This window comes from Callospermophilus lateralis, chromosome 5 (genome assembly GCF_048772815.1).
Source record: "Callospermophilus lateralis isolate mCalLat2 chromosome 5, mCalLat2.hap1, whole genome shotgun sequence".
Classification (NCBI taxonomy): domain Eukaryota; kingdom Metazoa; phylum Chordata; class Mammalia; order Rodentia; family Sciuridae; genus Callospermophilus; species Callospermophilus lateralis.
This window is the reverse complement of record NC_135309.1, coordinates 55991160-56007877: the sequence shown is the minus strand read 5'-3', so window position 1 is coordinate 56007877 and position 16718 is coordinate 55991160. Positions and strand designations below refer to the sequence as shown.

At 42.0% G+C, this 16718-nt stretch overlaps 1 protein-coding gene across 1 annotated transcript; it reads left to right on the top strand.

Moving 5' to 3' along the window:
• Window positions 1-963: 963 nt before the first annotated feature.
• On the top strand, window positions 964-13624 carry Ppic (peptidylprolyl isomerase C). Its single transcript, XM_076855894.1, has 5 exons — window positions 964-1139; window positions 7869-7982; window positions 8652-8745; window positions 10968-11152; window positions 12956-13624. The coding sequence occupies exons 1-5, from the start codon at window positions 1026-1028 to the stop codon at window positions 13082-13084; spliced, it is 636 nt and encodes a 211-aa protein (XP_076712009.1). The 5' UTR covers window positions 964-1025; the 3' UTR covers window positions 13085-13624.
• Window positions 13625-16718: the final 3094 nt, after the last annotated feature.

Below are 16718 nucleotides of genomic sequence, written 5' to 3'. Positions count from 1 at the left end.
TACTTATGTGCTCCACTGTAGAACATTTGAGAAATCAGAAAATTACAAAGAAAGCAAAAATTCATAATTCTATCTCCATAGCTACTACAAATGTTTTGGTGCATCTCTATTAGTTTTTAAAACGCCTGTATGCATTTATTTACACAGTCGAAATCAGATTCCTATGTGGTTTTGCAACCCGAGTTTTACTTTTAAAAATACAATGGGAATTTCTCTATCATATTCAATAACCTTCCTCAGCATAATTTTGTAAAAAAAAAAATTCATACTACAGATATACCTAAAAGTCAGTTTGACCGCTTTGTTTTCACAGTAAAGAATTTTACTTGGCCCTGCTTCTAGGCCTACTCTGTAAACAGTATAGATAAGATCACAGAATCAGCGCCCCCAAATAAAATACTCAAACCTAATTGGACGTTTTTCCAGGGCAAAGGAACTATGAATCCACAATTTCCAAGTTCCTCCAAACGTGATCATTTCAATAAGAAGATATTCATCATGTGAAACAGAGCTCCACCCTCCCCGAAATCCCCAAAGTTTTGAGAGACATCCAAAGCTTTAAGATTCTGAGAACACATTCTGAAGTTGCTTCGCCCACTGTGATCCAGCTGCAGTTTCCTGCCCCGCGGCGTTCAAATTTCGAGGAAGACCCAGAGAACTGAGCGTGCTCGACTTTCCGCCTGGGTTTAACACGCGACGTGGTTAAGTTCGCGGAGATGGCCCGGCGCGCAACCTTCAGCTCGCAGGTTCCCCTGGCAGAGCCTGCAGCTTGGAACCCTGGGGACCAGCGCCTCTCAGGTACTACGGCCTCGGCGCGCGTTCGTCAGAATCCCAAATTCAGGTCGCGGGAACGAACTTGGGAGGAGCGCGCCCCGGGTCCCCGCCCTGCCCCGACTACAGCCTCCCCCTCCCACCAGCCCTCCCCGCTCCAACTGGAAGCGCGCAGGCGCAGCCGACCAGGAGTCCTGCCAACTGTCCAGGAGCCTGAGGTCGCCTGTGCCATCCCTGCCACTTCCACGCTCGCCATGGGCCTGGGTCCCCGGCTGCTGCTACCGCTTCTGCTTTGCCTGGGGCTCAGCGCGCTCGTGTCTTCGGGCTCCTCGGGCAACCGCAAGCGAGGCCCTTTGGTGACAGCCAAGGTGACCGAAGGGCGGGCAGCCACTTCCCCTCCTGTAGCCTGGGGGATGGTGGTGCTTTGGAGACTGGGACTTCTGTGTCCCGGCCGGCAGGAGGGTGCTTCCAGGGCGCGGGGACACTGGAAGTGGCGGTGCGGTAGGTGGTAGAGGGCTGCTCCCGTGGGAGGAGGCGGCCCTCTTCCGGGATGCTCGGGGCTCTGGGACCAGGCTAGGCTGCCTCTGTCGCCTGCTGTTTGTACTCAGTCTCTGGGGTCGTGGTCTGCCGTTACCACGCTGGAGTCGGAAGCCTAGTTCTCCTGGGAGGAGACAACTCCAGTACTTCCTTCGGCGTGGCCTGGACTTGGGAACAAAGCAGGAAGAATGCAGAGGGAGGGGACGGGCGGTAGAGACGCGCTAGCAACCGAGTGACCGCGGCCCGGCCGCCCGCCACGCACGTCATTGGGTCTGGAAGAGCCGAACTCCATGCTGGCCTTGAAAGCCCTCCTCCTCTCCCTCCTCCCTTGTTCCCCTCCCCTCTCTCTCCACTTAGGAACTGTCATCCTTCCCTGGGATGACTTTTAAACTTTGGGCTGGACCCTGAGTTTAGATGACCTAACCCTAACTTTTCATCTCTGTTGGGGGCATGTTTCTGCCTGGAATTGCGTCCTCACGGCTTGATACTCAGAATACTTAACGCTGCTTTAGTTTTATTTTCAGCGAGTTTTACCTAAGGTTAGAAGATAATGGGAAGGTGGGGGGGGGGACGGGGAGGGGGGAGGGAGGGGTAATATTGTGGTGCCCATGATCACCACCTCTAGAAGATACCAGCAGTCGTGTCTTGGAATCTGGAGGACGGTGTGGGCAGATTAAAGTGGTCTTAACAAGCAGGCGGGGGTAGTCAGTGAAAATGATACCTTTAAACTAGTTAGCATCCTTAAATCCTCCATGGAAGATGCCACCCAAGGAGCAGGGAGCAGGGAGGACAATAGGTGTGGGTGAGGGAGGTTCAGCCCAACGTCTGATGTAAGGGAAGAGAACTGAAAGCCCTGGCCATGCTGCAGGCAGGGTTGATAAACTCAGCCTGGTTCCTCTGAGAAGCTCTGATTCTACTCACAGCCCCAAGATCTAGCTTTGCAACTGGTTTGTGGAGGGCCACAGAGCTGAAAGGGTTTCTTTCAGTCTGCAGGTACTATTTCTGTCTCTTAGTTGTTGAAAACCATAAACATAAAATTTATACAACTATGAAATGTTGAAGGAAATGAAACTAATATAGGTTGGGTGATATTTGAAAACACCTGATGCAGGTCAAGGGTCATATGTTTTCTTTCATATGTGGAAACTAAAGAGGAAAAGGGAAGAGAAAGGTGGGTATCTCATGAAATTGGAAGGGAGAACAGTAAAGGAAAGGGACCAAGGGGGAGGCTGGAGGTGAAGGAAAAGGGAGATACTGGGGAATGATATTGGCCAAAATATATTGTTGTATTTTGTGCATCTATGAATATGTAGCAATAAACGTCACCATTATGTACAACTATAATGTACCAATAAAAAAGGGGAAAAAAAAGAAAGAAAAATACCTGATGGATGAGAAAAAAATATCTTGGGAAAGGCTTAGGTAGTAAAGGACAGGTGGAAAGATCTCCAGGCAGGAAAGCCATCAGTGTGTTCAGAGGATGCAGAGTACTGTGTGGCTTTGGGGCAGGGATGAGAGCACAGTGGCCTGACATGAGGTGGGGGAGGGGTGCTCATCGATCATTCAGGGGTTTAACAGCTGTAAGGAGTGTGGGCATTGAGGTAATTATTCTTATAATTTGAGGTCTTATTTTAAGTGTAGTTAGTTGCTGAAGGGTTTTATACACAGGAATGACATCATTTCATATTTGCTTTTAAGTAATCCCTGTGGTCAGTCAGTGGAGTGTGAACTGGAGTCCAGATAGTGGTTTGGATTAAGGTGGAAATCTTGGGAGTGGGGAGCAAAGGAGGAACTTGGAATATGTTTTAGAGGTATAACTAACAGGAGATGCTGACAGTGTAGACAGAGTGAGGGAGAGAGGGTAGAATGGTCAGATAAAATGCAGGGCGCCAATGAGATGTGAATTTCACATTAACAATGAATAAATTTTTACTGTGCATCCCCTGGAATATTTGGGAACAAGTTTCACTGGGAAACTTTTTAGACATACTGATGGAGAGCTAGCCAATCACAATCTTTGGGGAAGGAGCCCAGTCATTTACCTTTTTTAAAAAAAAAATTATTAGTTATTAATGGACCTTTATTTATTTATTTGTTTATACGTGGTGCTGAGAATTGATCCCAGTGCCTCACACATGTGGCTCTTCCACTGAGCCACAACCCCAGCCTGAGTCGTTTACCTTTTAACAACATTCTGGTAAATTCTGAGATGCAGCCTGGGCTGGGAACCACTAGAATAAAGCTGAGCAAGGAGACAGATCCTGGAGGGCAAGAATTGGGACATGCTGAGCCCAGGTCTAGGGCACTGTCACTGAGGGAGAGTTTTCATGTGCTCCACTCTTGTTTGGAATTGTAACTTAACATATCTTTTATTTTTTTCCCCCACCAAATGTATCAAGTTCTGAAAGCTAATTGCCTAGACAAGCCTTATACCGATTGGACTCTTTTGAATTACTTTTTTAGTGAACATATTTAAGCAACTAAATATATTGGAAAATGAAGATATTAAAAATAATTTATCTGAGTGCAGAAAAGTAGATTAATTGGCCACTGTTCTAGTGCATTGTTTTTCTCAGCAGTGTTTTATAAAAATCTGTAAATAAAAGATAGGAGGTGCTGGTTTCTCCCAAAGGACTGTGAGTGGCACTAACCTCGTTCACGGATCCTGCTGCTGAGCCAACCTGGCAGCGTCCTCCTGCCCTGCAGGGACTCAGGTGGGACTCTGATACACTGGACTCAGAATCCACTGAATTTTGATTTCCTGAATTTTCCAGTAAATGTGATGAATTCTGTGCAGGATCCAGCATGCGAAACAGCACTGCCATCTTTCTAGTTACACAGCTTGCAAACATGTTAGCCTGTAGTGGCTAAGCGGCAACATCTAAGGGACCTTGGACAAGTTATCTAATATCTGGGGTTCCACTTTCTCCTCTGTAAAAAAGGAGATAGAAATAATACCTACCTGGAAGGGTTTTATGTATTAAATGTGCTAAAGCAGGTAAAATGCTTAGTCTATGGTCCCTGGTTTAAGAGGCCACTGGTTGATGTTAGAAATGTTCATCCTGTTGTGATAGCAAGAAATCATCATCTATTTTACAGATGAGGAATAAGAGCTCAGAGTTTAGTTTGCCAAGGGTCTATGGACATTTAGTGGTGGATCTGGCTTTAACCATTTCCTTCACATCACCGCTCATGTGCTTGGTACTTTGCCAGTTACTTTGAAGGATTTTGGCAGTACTAATGCCATAGGGATTTGGATCAGGCTGTGTGAGTGCCTCTTCTCTGCTTCCCTACTTCCTCTAACCTTCAGTGCCCCACAGTTTTTAAATGACTTTCAAGGATGGCTTGAGGGGGAAAAGTGATGAGTTGCCCACCCACAAAGTGCAGCACAATGTCCAAGTCCCAGTTTTTCAGGAACATCTTGATCCCCACAGACAATCACCAGCCCTTCCCAAGACTTATCTTTATCTGACTCGTCTCATATAATCCAGTTGCCCATTATATCATAGCATTTATGTGTATATTTTTTCTTCTACTGAACTTTAGATCCAGGAGGGTAAAAACTTTGTAGCTCACCCTTGTCCAGCACTGGACTTTTTTCCCAGGGACACTCAGCAAAGTTAGAAATGAGTTGTCTGGCAGCCCCACACCTCCTGTCTAGGGGTGTGCCCCCCTATTTCATTTCACTTGGCATTGAACATTTCTTGACTGTCTGCTTGTGTTGACAATATACTGGGATCGGGGTAACTGAAAACACTTTGTACCCTTTTGGGATTCCTCTGCCTTGCCTGCAAGAGCTGGACTGGTGATATGTCACTGTTTAACTACAGGTAGCCTGGGTTGAAATTCTGGCTCTAACACTCAACCTTGGTAAATCACTTAACCTCTCTCACCCTCACTTTCCTCATTTATAAATTAGTGATAATATTCCTTCCTCCCCAGGATGTGGTGAGGATTCATCTTATAAGAGGATGTAGGTAAAGCACACAGAGACACCACTATTGTGTTTCCTTCTCTTTTCCTTTTTTCTCCTCCTTCCTTCTCCCTTTTATATAAAGGTGTCCCCCTGTCAACCATCCTTACATTCTCTCGGGCACCACCCCAGTGCAGCCCATTATGGCGTCATTCTTGAACTGGTGCATAAAATTCCAGGTTCTTTTTCTCCTTCATTTGATTATTATTCCCAATGTCTCATTAGCCTTCCCCCCCACCCACCCTGTACCAGGGTACTTAACCACTGAGCCTCATGTATTTTATTTAGAGACAGGGTTTCACTGAGTTGCTTAGGGCCTTGCTAAGTTCCTGAGGCTGGCTTTGTACTCTCAATCCTCCTGTTTCAGCCTCCCAAGCTGCTGGGATTATAGGCATGTGCCGCCATGCCCAACTGGGCCTGATTCATACCATTCTGTTGTCTTCAAAACTTGAACCTCCAAGTCCACCATTTTTTCTTTGTCTTTTGGAACTGGTGGGCAGCTGTCTTCCAGGGACTTTGTCCTCCCCTGTGGTCACAGAGCTGCATTGCTTTTCTGCAAACAGAACACATTTCCTGCTTTGGTGCTTTGCTTCCAATAAGTGGCAGGTGAGCTAACCCTTGTGTCTGATACTGCTCCCCTCCTCCAGGCCTGCTTCCCAGGATGTCCTCTCCCAGCCCTTAATATCACTCCAGGTCTCGATATACAGGATTCCTGGGGCATCTGTCACATGCTGCCTTGTACTTATCTTATTCTTTTAAACTACTTTAGGACAGGGGCTCTCTCGTACACCTTGTGACTTTACACTACCTTTCACATAGATCTTTAATAAATACTGGTCAACTAAATAAGATTTGATTTTCTCATTTCTGTTAGAGTTGGGAAAACTACTATGGTTTCTTGTACTCCTTCATGAAGTTGAAGGATACTGCAATTTGGGGGAAGAATCATATCAATAGGTAAACTAGACTGTATGTAAAAATATATGATTTTTATTGAAGCATTATGCTGGGACAGTCAATTTTTCTTCATCTTCTCAGGCTGCTCTCCCAGATTTTATTTATTTATTTGCTTTCTAAATAGTCACAGGAGTAATTTTCTCCTTGATTTTGCAAGTCTGGAAGGCCTTTCAAGTGTCTTATAAGATGTTTCTTAGGATTACATCTCTGATTTTTTTTCCTGAGACTACTTCATTATTGTCTACATTGCATTTACTCCTCGGCTTAGAAATTCTTTGTAGAAACTGCTTCTCACTGCCACCAGCTTTACACTGACCAGGCTCCCGTGAATGCTGTCCCCAGACCACTGGTTGCAGATGAGACCCTTCTGCGCTGCCTTACCTCAAGAGCAGGGTCTTTCTGTAAGCTCTTCTATATAAATAATAATAATAAAACTTTTGCTGCTTCAGCCATGTAAAGATTGTAAAATGCCACATGGAACACTAAATATCACATCACCCTGTGACAGACGTGCTGATGTATTGGCAGAAGTCCTTGTCTTGAGCTAAAGCTTGACAGTCTTTACTTAGTGATTTTTCTAAACTGCAAGACATCTTTTTTCTTTGACAACCCTTCTTATATTTTTTAAAGCCATCTCTTGAATGTCTTTTTTAAACCATTCAAACAGTAAATTGGTTCATATAATCTCAACTCTCTAATAGAATGCCCTTCGACTCCATGGCCTTTTCAAGCCTCTCTCTCAGTGATTTGGGAAGCAAAACGTGTATAATTTGGTTTCAGAACAAACAGTTTTAATAAAAAGTCTAAAAGAACTTTTAAGACTTAATCTGCAAAAAAGGCAACTCATCCCCACTTTTGGGTGTTTTGTTTTAAGCTGTGACAGAGAAAGAACACATTCTACTTGGGTGAGTTTGGGAATATGACAATAGAATCCAGTGTCTTAAGTTTAAAAGGTAAATGACTTTGTCAGCCATGGAGTGCAGTGCTCGCTGTCTTTTGGATGAGACTGGGGACCCGGTGCTTGCTGTGCTTGGACCTGAGTGGCAGGCCTTTTGAAGGACTGCTGTACGTTTTAATCATCTTTTGTGAGTCCCTTGATAGCAGACATCTGTTGAGAACTCACTGGGAGTTTGGCAGTATTTGAAGTGACAAAAAAAAAAAAAAAAGTAAATCTAGATGGCTAGCCTCTTTCTCTCCTCACTATTTTTTCCCCTGCCAAGATTAGAGAGCACTACCTTTGAAAAGAACAACACATTCCACTCTAATCTTCATCCTAAAGCTGGAGAACAGGAAGTAGCAACAGAGTTTGTCTGGGGCATGAGTAGGCAGTAGAATTCTTGAAGACTTTATTGGCTGATTCTTGCAGTATTTGTAGAACTGACTTGAAACTCAGTACCTAGTACCGTGCCTAGCTTTTAGAGGGTGTTCATTAAATGTTTGTTGAATGAATAGTGCAAGTGAACCATACCGACACAGACATTTTTAGAGCACCTTTCACTAATAGCCTCTTCATGACTCCTTTCTAAAATACCGATGGGCAGGCTTTCCTCAGATTTTAATTTTGATTTAGCTTATATTTTTGTCTTCTCCATGTTATAACCTTCTATTCTGTGTTTTCAATTATATGCAGGTCTTCTTTGATGTAAGGATTGGAGACAGAGATGTGGGCAGAATTGTGATTGGCCTCTTCGAAAAAGTTGTACCCAAGACAGTGGAAAATTTTGTCACTCTGGCAACAGGAGAGGTCTGTCTCCATTTTATTTCCTTCAACTGTGCACACACACAAAAATTGTATTTTATTTCTTTGAAGTAAAATACAAAATGCCGCTGGGAGAACAAGTATTAAATTAATGTCAAATGAATCTGTGACATTTCATCATATTTTACTATGAAATCTTTTTTATTCAGGTACACAGCCTCTGTAGGCTTCCAGAAATTGGAAGAAAACAAGTGAAAATGCTCTTGTTTTTACTTATTCACATCAATAGTCTCTTTCCTTAGTTTGTTTATTTGTTGTTTTGGTCAGCCAGTGATAAGTTTCTCTCAGGAAATCATTGCTGTCACTGGGTATGGTGGCACACACCTGTAGTCCTAGCTACTTGGGAGGCAGAGGCTGGAGGCACCTAGTTCCAGGCCAGCCTGAGCGACTTAATGAAATCTGTCTCAAAATTAAAAAATAAATAAATAAAAAGGGTTGGGGGTGTGGCTCGGTGGTAGAACACCCCTGGGTTCAATCTCTAGTACTGAGAGAGAGAGAGAGAGAGAGAAATCATTGCCAAGACCTAATCAAATTCTGTAGATATTTTGATTTTTCTCACTTTATCATTTTCAAATAAACACTGGGGTTGAAGGTTCATCTTTCAGTATGGATTTTTTTTTCTACTTGTGTATTCAATTGAAATAATCTCTTTAGAAAGGATATGGATACAAAGGAAGCATCTTTCATCGTGTCATCAAGGATTTCATGATTCAAGGAGGAGACTTCACTGCGGGAGATGGCACTGGTGGTAGGTAACATCATCTTTTGCCTTTCTCCTTTCCCACTTCCCAGGCTGAAACCCAAGAGTCAGTCAGTATGTGAACCCAAGATAGCCAGATTCCCCCATTTAAGAAACAAGGCCGTAAAGACAGCTCAAAGTCTTTCCAGAAGATAGAGGTTTGGGGACCTCATTTACCAGAATCTTTTTGGGTATGAATGAATGAGTCTTCCTAATTCTAAATGGTATGGTTTTGGTGTTCATTGTCGTAGTGTAGATACATTCATTTGGCAGAATATCTCACAATTATTAAAACCGCTCGACTGCTAGTATGTAGCAATATAAAGCAGTGCATGCCATAGGAAGGAAGAGGTGAACTATAGAGCTGAGTGCCCTGGGGTGGCAGCTGGCCACAAGTCGGGGCGGGGGTAGAGGATGGGACATGGTGCCAGAATAACAGGATTGGAGTGTAGGTGGCAGGATCGTGATTAATTTTTCCCCTTCTTTCAAAAGTGTTTTCTTTTATTGTCGGCTTTTTTAATAATAATAAAAAAGTTATAGCTGAGTCATCAAAATTATAACTGATTCCCATGAACAAACAAATACTTAAGGTTATTGAGTTTCAAATCTCCCTCAGCATATTGTGCCTCATTGAGGATCATAACTACCCAGCTCCATGGACTATTTTCCTTCTGAAATGTAGGGAGAAGCTTTTCTTTTCTTTTTTTTTTTTCCTCCAGAACACCTATTACATGTGTAACTACACAAAATTTAAGATTTTAAGCTCAGAAAATACTTGTTAGGGTAGATATTAGTTGCTTACTTTTTAAAGAAAAGCCACTTTCAGTCATTATTTCTATTTATGTTTATTGTAATGGTTTATTTCTTGATAATAAAAATAGTTGCCATTAAATGCTGTGATTTACCAGGCACTTTATAAAGAGTACTTTTAGCTCTTGCAAAAATGCTATAGGGTATAAGAATACAGAATGGAGTAGAGAAGCTGGTTCAGGTTCGTCAAGGTTACAGGGTTTGCTGAGAATGCTTGTGGAAGCAATCCTAGCTGCTGAGGTGCCAGACTCACCGGAAAACCTGGTAGCTCTAGTACCTGCCCTCTTGGTACCAGCATCCACCATCCCACCATACCATCCAGAAGGAAGAGTGACTGAGCTTTACTTTGCTATCTTTTCTATTTTTATACTCTCTCCATTTTCCCTCCCCAACACATGTGGGTCTGGGGTTAAGATTCTCTGAGAGGAAATTTTGAACTATTTAAATTTAGCCTAGACCCCTCTGAGCAGAGCTTTCCAGCTAGGTCACCCACATGTCCCTGCCCAACCAGCTATAAATTGCTTGACTTTGATATCTACTTCTGGTCCTTTTAACGGAGTCAGGATTTTGAGGTTGGCAACCAGTGGATAAGGAGCTCAGTAATACAAAAGCACAAGAGGCCTTCAAGGTGTTAGGAATGAGGCAGATGCTCCCTATGGTCCATATTGTTGTTATGGGAGAGGGCTTCTACTATATCCGCCACTTTGCTAGAATTCCAGATCACAGGCTGGTTCTTCAGCCAGGCTGATCCCCAGGTGGTCCCAATTCTCAGGATGCACCCTTGTGCATCCTGAGAGCCTTGCTAATGTCTTTCATCCTAGCTGCTACTGCCTCAGTGCTGAGGTAAGAAAAAGCACCAGCTTTAGAGTCAGAAAGTCAGATGTTCCAATTCTGTTTTCAAGTTTTACACCTCTGTTTCCCCCTGTGAAAAGGGGACTGAGAATACCAACTACACTGGGATGTTGTGTCCACTCAGTGAATGGTTGGGTGCCAAGGTAGTAGTGACCTGGGACAAGTCACCCGAATATAGTACAGAGGTGGAGCCACGAGGCCGGCTCACCCACCTTTCCATCTGGCTTTCGGATACCACCCTGCCCTGCTGTTCCTTCTCCTTTCAGAGTGAAATCATTGACCTATATGATCCAGATTTGGCATTGGTTTGAGGCCAGAGGGGACCTGCCATCCTGTGCCATATCATAGGCATTTTTGCTTGTCTGTTTCAGGCCCTAGGGCCCTGCTTCCTTAAAGAGTTAATTTTATTCTCTCTTTCACTTCTCCATAGCTTTGAATCTATTCCCCATTCTCATCTTCTGTGTTGGGCTCTATGAACGGATTACACAAAAGCCTTTTGTTTCCTATGAAGAGTTTACTTTTGGTTGATGTCTGTTCATTCTCCTCCCTTTTCTTTTATCTTAACTCAGGTTTTAGTATTTACGGTGAGACATTTCCTGATGAGAACTTCAAACTGAAGCACTATGGTATTGGGTGGGTCAGCATGGCCAATGCTGGGCCTAACACCAATGGTTCCCAGTTCTTTATCACCTTGACCAAGCCCACCTGGTTGGATGGCAAACATGTGGTATTTGGAAAAGTCCTCGATGGGATGGTAACTTGATATATTACTTTTTTCTCTTTCAAAGTTTTATATTTATGAGAGTACCTTTAGTGATTCATTTTAATCTTAAATCAGTTGTTAGAGATCCATTTTTATATGCTGACTGACCTCTTCAAAGGTGAGTAAATTATATATGGCATGACATTATGGCATGTTAGGGACATTAGGATAGAAGCTGAAGACTTGACATGGAGAAGCTAAGTACTTAATTTATTTTGCTTCTGGCTATAAATGGAAAGCCCTTTATAATATAACAAAATAAAACCAGGGTCCCATACATTCATAAAATGGAGTATTATTCAGTATTACAAAGAAAAGATGTGCTATCACATGGGTAAACCTGAGGACCTTATCCTAGGTGAAATAAACTTGTCACAATAAGACAATTACTCTACAAGTCTACTTACATGAGATACCTAGACAGAAACTAGAATGGTGGTTGCCAGGGGCTTGGGGAAAGGCATTTAGAATGGAGTTTCAGTTTTGCAAGATTTTAAAAGTTTTGGAGACCAATTGCACAACAGTGTGAATATACTTAAAACTACTGACCTATGCACGTGAAAAATGAATTGGATGGCAAATTCTGTGTTATATGTTTCTTACAGTTAAAATATTAAAAAGCCCTGAACCAGTGTGGTTCAGTCCGGATATCAAGTTGTATTCACCGACACACAGTACAGCAACCAACAGTCATTAAGAGAATTCAAATCTATGTTGTTATTCTCAAAGAACAGCAAAGGATTCAATTCATAACCCAAGGCCTGCTTCTTAAAATTCTCATTCTCTTCCTTTCTCACCACGTCTCCTTAGCAGCTGCCCAAAATCACTTTCTTCTAAACTGGCCATATTGAAGTCTGTCCAACCCAGCCCTGGACACCCTTGACTCCCGTGTTCTCTTCCATGTTCCATTAGGTTTTATTTTCATGTGAGTTATTTGGCCTCCCTCATTCAAACAAATCATCCAGTTTCATCACTGTAGATTTTCCACATCTTCTACCTGCAATTCTGATTCAATGCAACTGAAGTCCAGGAATTGAGATGAATACTCAGTGTGTTTGGAAAACTCATCAAAAGCCTGCCTTTTTGGTCTGTGACATCTTCCCTCCTTCACTGGGAAATATAAGTGGTGCATGTGCTTATGAGGGCTTCTTAGGCAAAGAAAGGGGTCTTTATACCACTATCGGATTGAACAGGTTATATTAGTATCAGACTCAAGATTAATGGCTTGGGTCACCTTTAAAAGGGGCAAACCCAGAGGCTGGGGATATAGCTCATTTGGTAGAGTGCTTGCTTTACAAGCACAAGGCCTTGGGTTCAGTCCCCAACAGGACACACACACACACACACACACACACACACACACACACACACACACAAAAGCAAATCCAGAATTAGGTCTACTTTTAAATCTGCTTTCTGGACCATTTTATTGTGCCTAAACGTAATATAGGGTAGAGCTGAAACTGATTCAAACTCCATGTTAACCTTTACATTGGATTGTAGCTGATGAATACAAATACTTTATTTGCGAAAGTATCTTAGTTTTTTGAGTCCATACAATGCTTATTAAGAAAGAAGTACGGAAATAGACCAATATGTTCTCGGATAAACAAGGTAGCTGGTGAATTTTATTCCATGAGATATATATACATACACAATTAAAATAATTTTCTGAATCTTCTAAGTTTTTCACACCTAGTGTGCATGGTTTTTTATAGTGATACAACTTACTTTCCCACTGGGGCTTTTGATAACACTAACACCAGAGCTGCCTGTCTGATTTTCTCTCTCCAGAGCGTGGTGCACTCCATAGAGCTCCAGGCAACTGATGAGCATGACCGTCCTCTCACCAACTGCACCATCATCAACAGTGGCAAGATAGAAGTGAAAACGCCTTTCGTGGTTGAGGTCACAGACTGGTGACACAACCGGCAGAAAACAAGGAATGCACCTGGCAGGGTGTGTGTGTGTATGTGTGAACATTATGTGTGTGCACGTATTGTCTGCCCATCTGCCTTTAATTCTTCAGTTACTGTTTTGCTTTGCTTTTTACTTTCTTTTAATTTCCACTCCAGGAAAGATTTAAAAACCAACCACTCTTTAAGTTTACTTTGTATGAATCTATGGTAAATCACCTATTTAGGAACTTTGAACTGAAAAGACACATCCTCTTCCTTCCATGGTGCTGTTTTTAAATTAGAAAACTTTGTATTGGCTATTTATTTTTAAGAACACACTCATTTGTTTGTTTGTTTTTGTTAAATTCATTGTTATCTGTATGTTAGGTGAAACTGAAGGTTTATTTGAAAAAGATGAAGACATGAAGTTTATTTTTCTGTATTCAAATAATTCTTTTCTTAAAAGGAAACTTGATTAGTATAATCTGATATATGTCTTGGGGATTTTTGCCTGAGAAAAGGTGCTTTTGTGTTCTCTATATTAAATACTTTTTATATGCATTAATTCTTTTTGCAAGTCTCTTTAAAATTTAAAATTCCTTTAAAAAATAAATGGATGGGGATTGGGGTTATGGCTCAGTGGTAGAATGCTTGCCTAGCATGTGTGAGGCACTGGATTCTATTCTCCACACTACACATAAGTAAATGAATAAAATAAAGGTCCATCAACAACTAAAATATATGAAAAAAATAATTTAAAAAATAAATATAAAAACACATGCACTCTAGTAGTAACAATGAACACATTAGAGAAAAAATCAGAATGCTAACACAACTGGATAATTTGGGATAGGAACCACAGAATTATGCCCTTCTACATCCCAAATACATAAACTGATTATTCACTAATTTTTATTTAGTAACATTTTAGAAAGTTCCCTGAGTCCAGTTGCAGTTGAAAGGAATCTTTTGGTCACCTACATAATGGGGGTTAAGATTCAGGCTGTATTTAAACCAGATGGGAAAATATAGTCCTTCCAAGACCTTGTGACATCCCTTGCTGTATGAAGGGCCACGCTCTGTTCAGATGGAAGAAAATGGAGTTAGTACCCCTCCTCCAGCACACACGCAGTAAGAAACTAAAGAATCCACCTCTCAAGCTGCATTCTAAGAAAATTGCCTCAATATGAAATGAAAATGGGCATTCTTGTTGCTGCTGAGGGGTATAAATTGCTACAACACTCCCAGAGAGTAATTTGCTCATTTTTTCCAACATATATTTATTGAAGGTCTTTAGTAAACCAGATTCCAGTTTGATGTTTGGAAATACCAAAATGAACAGGAGAAAAGGGCCTCATGGAGCTGACACTCTAGTGGGGAAGATGGAGGATAGACAAGTAAATAAAAAGGGCAGTGAAAGCTATGAAGAAAACACACAGGGTGCTTATGGAGAGGGTGGGTGGGGAGTAAGCTTGGAGAGGCCAAGGAGGGCCTCTTGAGGACCTACGGATTGAAGGAAGACTGGGGGGTGGCCAAGCAAGATCTCTGAGAAGGACCTTCCAGGCAGAAGAAGCATGAGAAAAATGCAAGAGTCCCAAGGTGAGAATGAGTGAATTCCAAGGCAGAAAAGAAAGCTGGTATTTTGGGGCCTGGTATATGAAGGGAGTGTGGGGACCAAGATCAGGGAAGAAAGGCTGAGCCTAGCCAGCTGGGGCCAGAACACTAGGGGGACACACAATGGCAGCTGTCAATTTCAAATTGGGAAGGGACTTGATGTGATCTGCATTATTTTGTCTACCACAAGGAGAATTTTTATAGGGGGATATATGGAAGCAGAACTTATCAGGAAACCCAAAGATTTATATCCTTTGTATTCCCACTCCTAGGATTTGCCTTAGAAAGTGATCTGAGCTGTAAGGAACACCATCGTTTCAGTATTCTGGCTCCTTGTTCTAGTAATGGCTGCCCAGTTATTTTTTCCTTTGGGGATTATACCAATTCCCTCAACCATTTCTTGTCCTGAGGATAGACTGACCTACAGATGGGTGTACATGGGGCCTGGCAAAGTCTTCCATTAACTCATTTGATAAATACTTCTTGAGTTCAGGACAGAGCCACAGTGTCAGTTCTTGTGCTTCCTGTGAAGCACACAAATCATTGGGATACTCCACATGAGTATATTACAACACTGGGAAGTAAAGAGAAGGAAAACAGAGGACAGAGAGTGAAGGGTGGTTGGACGGGTCTCTGATTAGGAACCGAAGGGATGAGGGAGAAGCAAGCCATGGGAACTGCAAAGAAAAGTGGAGGCAGAGGGGACACAAGCAGTGGCCCTCAGTGAAGGACAGGCTGGGTGGGTCCAAGAAACAGTAAAGAGGTCACTTGAGCAGAACCAGGTGGTTGGCAGAGGGAGCAGAACATTCCCTTTCCCTGGCCCCAGTGACCAGCTCAGGCCTGGATGTTGGATGTCAGCTGGGTTAAGGAACTTCAATCATGGGACTTCTGCTGGAATTATTAGGTAAGAGCAGCTGTGCTTTTTGAGAGGATGTAAAGGTGCAGAATAAGAGTGAAATTACCAAAGAAGGAAGCTGGTCCAGAACACAAAAAGATTCCTGAAGACGTCGTTTAGCCTTTATGTCTAGTTGTATCTGAGACTAATCCACCCCTGGCTTTTCACTATACAAGCAGATACATCTTTTTTTTTTTTTTTTTTTTTTTTTTTTTTGCTTAAGCCAGAGCAAATTGATTTCCTTTGGCTTGCAACCTAAAGTCTTTGTCTAATACAGCAATATTGAAAAAGTTTTATGCATAGGATGTGAAGTGTAGAATTTATGGAAGCAAATTGAATCCCAATGTGTTTATAAAGAATACAATCTAGAATAGAGTACTTTTTTTTTTTAAGGAAAAAAGTAGAAATAATACATTCTCACAAAGCAAATACAACGAAACGTAAATTTGCATAAAATAAACACAAAGGATAGGATCTTTTTACTCTTACTTTTTACTTTATACTTTTTTTTTCTGTAGCACTGGGGATTGAACCCAGGGTGTTCCATCACTGAGCTATATCTCCAGTTTTTAAAATTTTTTATTTTTAGTCAGGGTCTTGCTAATTTGCCCAGGCTGGCCTGGATTTGTGATCCTTCCCACCAACTTCCCTAGTCGCTAGGATTACAGGCATCAATCGCCATGCCCAATTTCTACTTCAGACTTTTTTTAGTCTTATAGTTTTTGTTTCACCTTAAGAATGAAAAGAAAAATAAAACTTAAATTTTATTTAAAATAAAAGCAGCATAGGAGGAATTGAAAACAAATGACCTCTTACATAAGCAAAACTCCAAAGTCAGAAAGCACATAAGCTACTGTGACCCCTCATGCATAAGGACATGCCCTGCACACCACAATTACTGTCTAGGTTTTGATTAGTATAAGCATAAGTGACAGCTCACCAGTGACAAAACAACAAGAGTTCATTTTGGAAGTGCTAAAATTCTGAAACCACAAGTGCACAGGTGGCAAATATTCATGTTGTGCATTATGCCAGATGACCAGGACACCCCCAACCCCCACTGGCAAGCCTCATACTGAAATATCAACAAACTGATGACTATGAAAGTAGGAACTGTTGATTTTTATAGTCTAATATTGGTGAAAAAGCT

Bases quoted from the DNA above. Each gene is read 5' to 3' on its own strand.
- Ppic (XM_076855894.1), top strand. From the start codon at position 1,026: ATGGGCCTGGGTCCCCGGCTGCTGCTACCGCTTCTGCTTTGCCTGGGG. The intron at 1,140-7,868 runs GTGACCGAAGGG...AATTATATGCAG, and splicing joins GCCCTTTGGTGACAGCCAAG to GTCTTCTTTGATGTAAGGAT. The intron at 8,746-10,967 runs GTAGGTAACATC...ATCTTAACTCAG, and splicing joins TGCGGGAGATGGCACTGGTG to GTTTTAGTATTTACGGTGAG.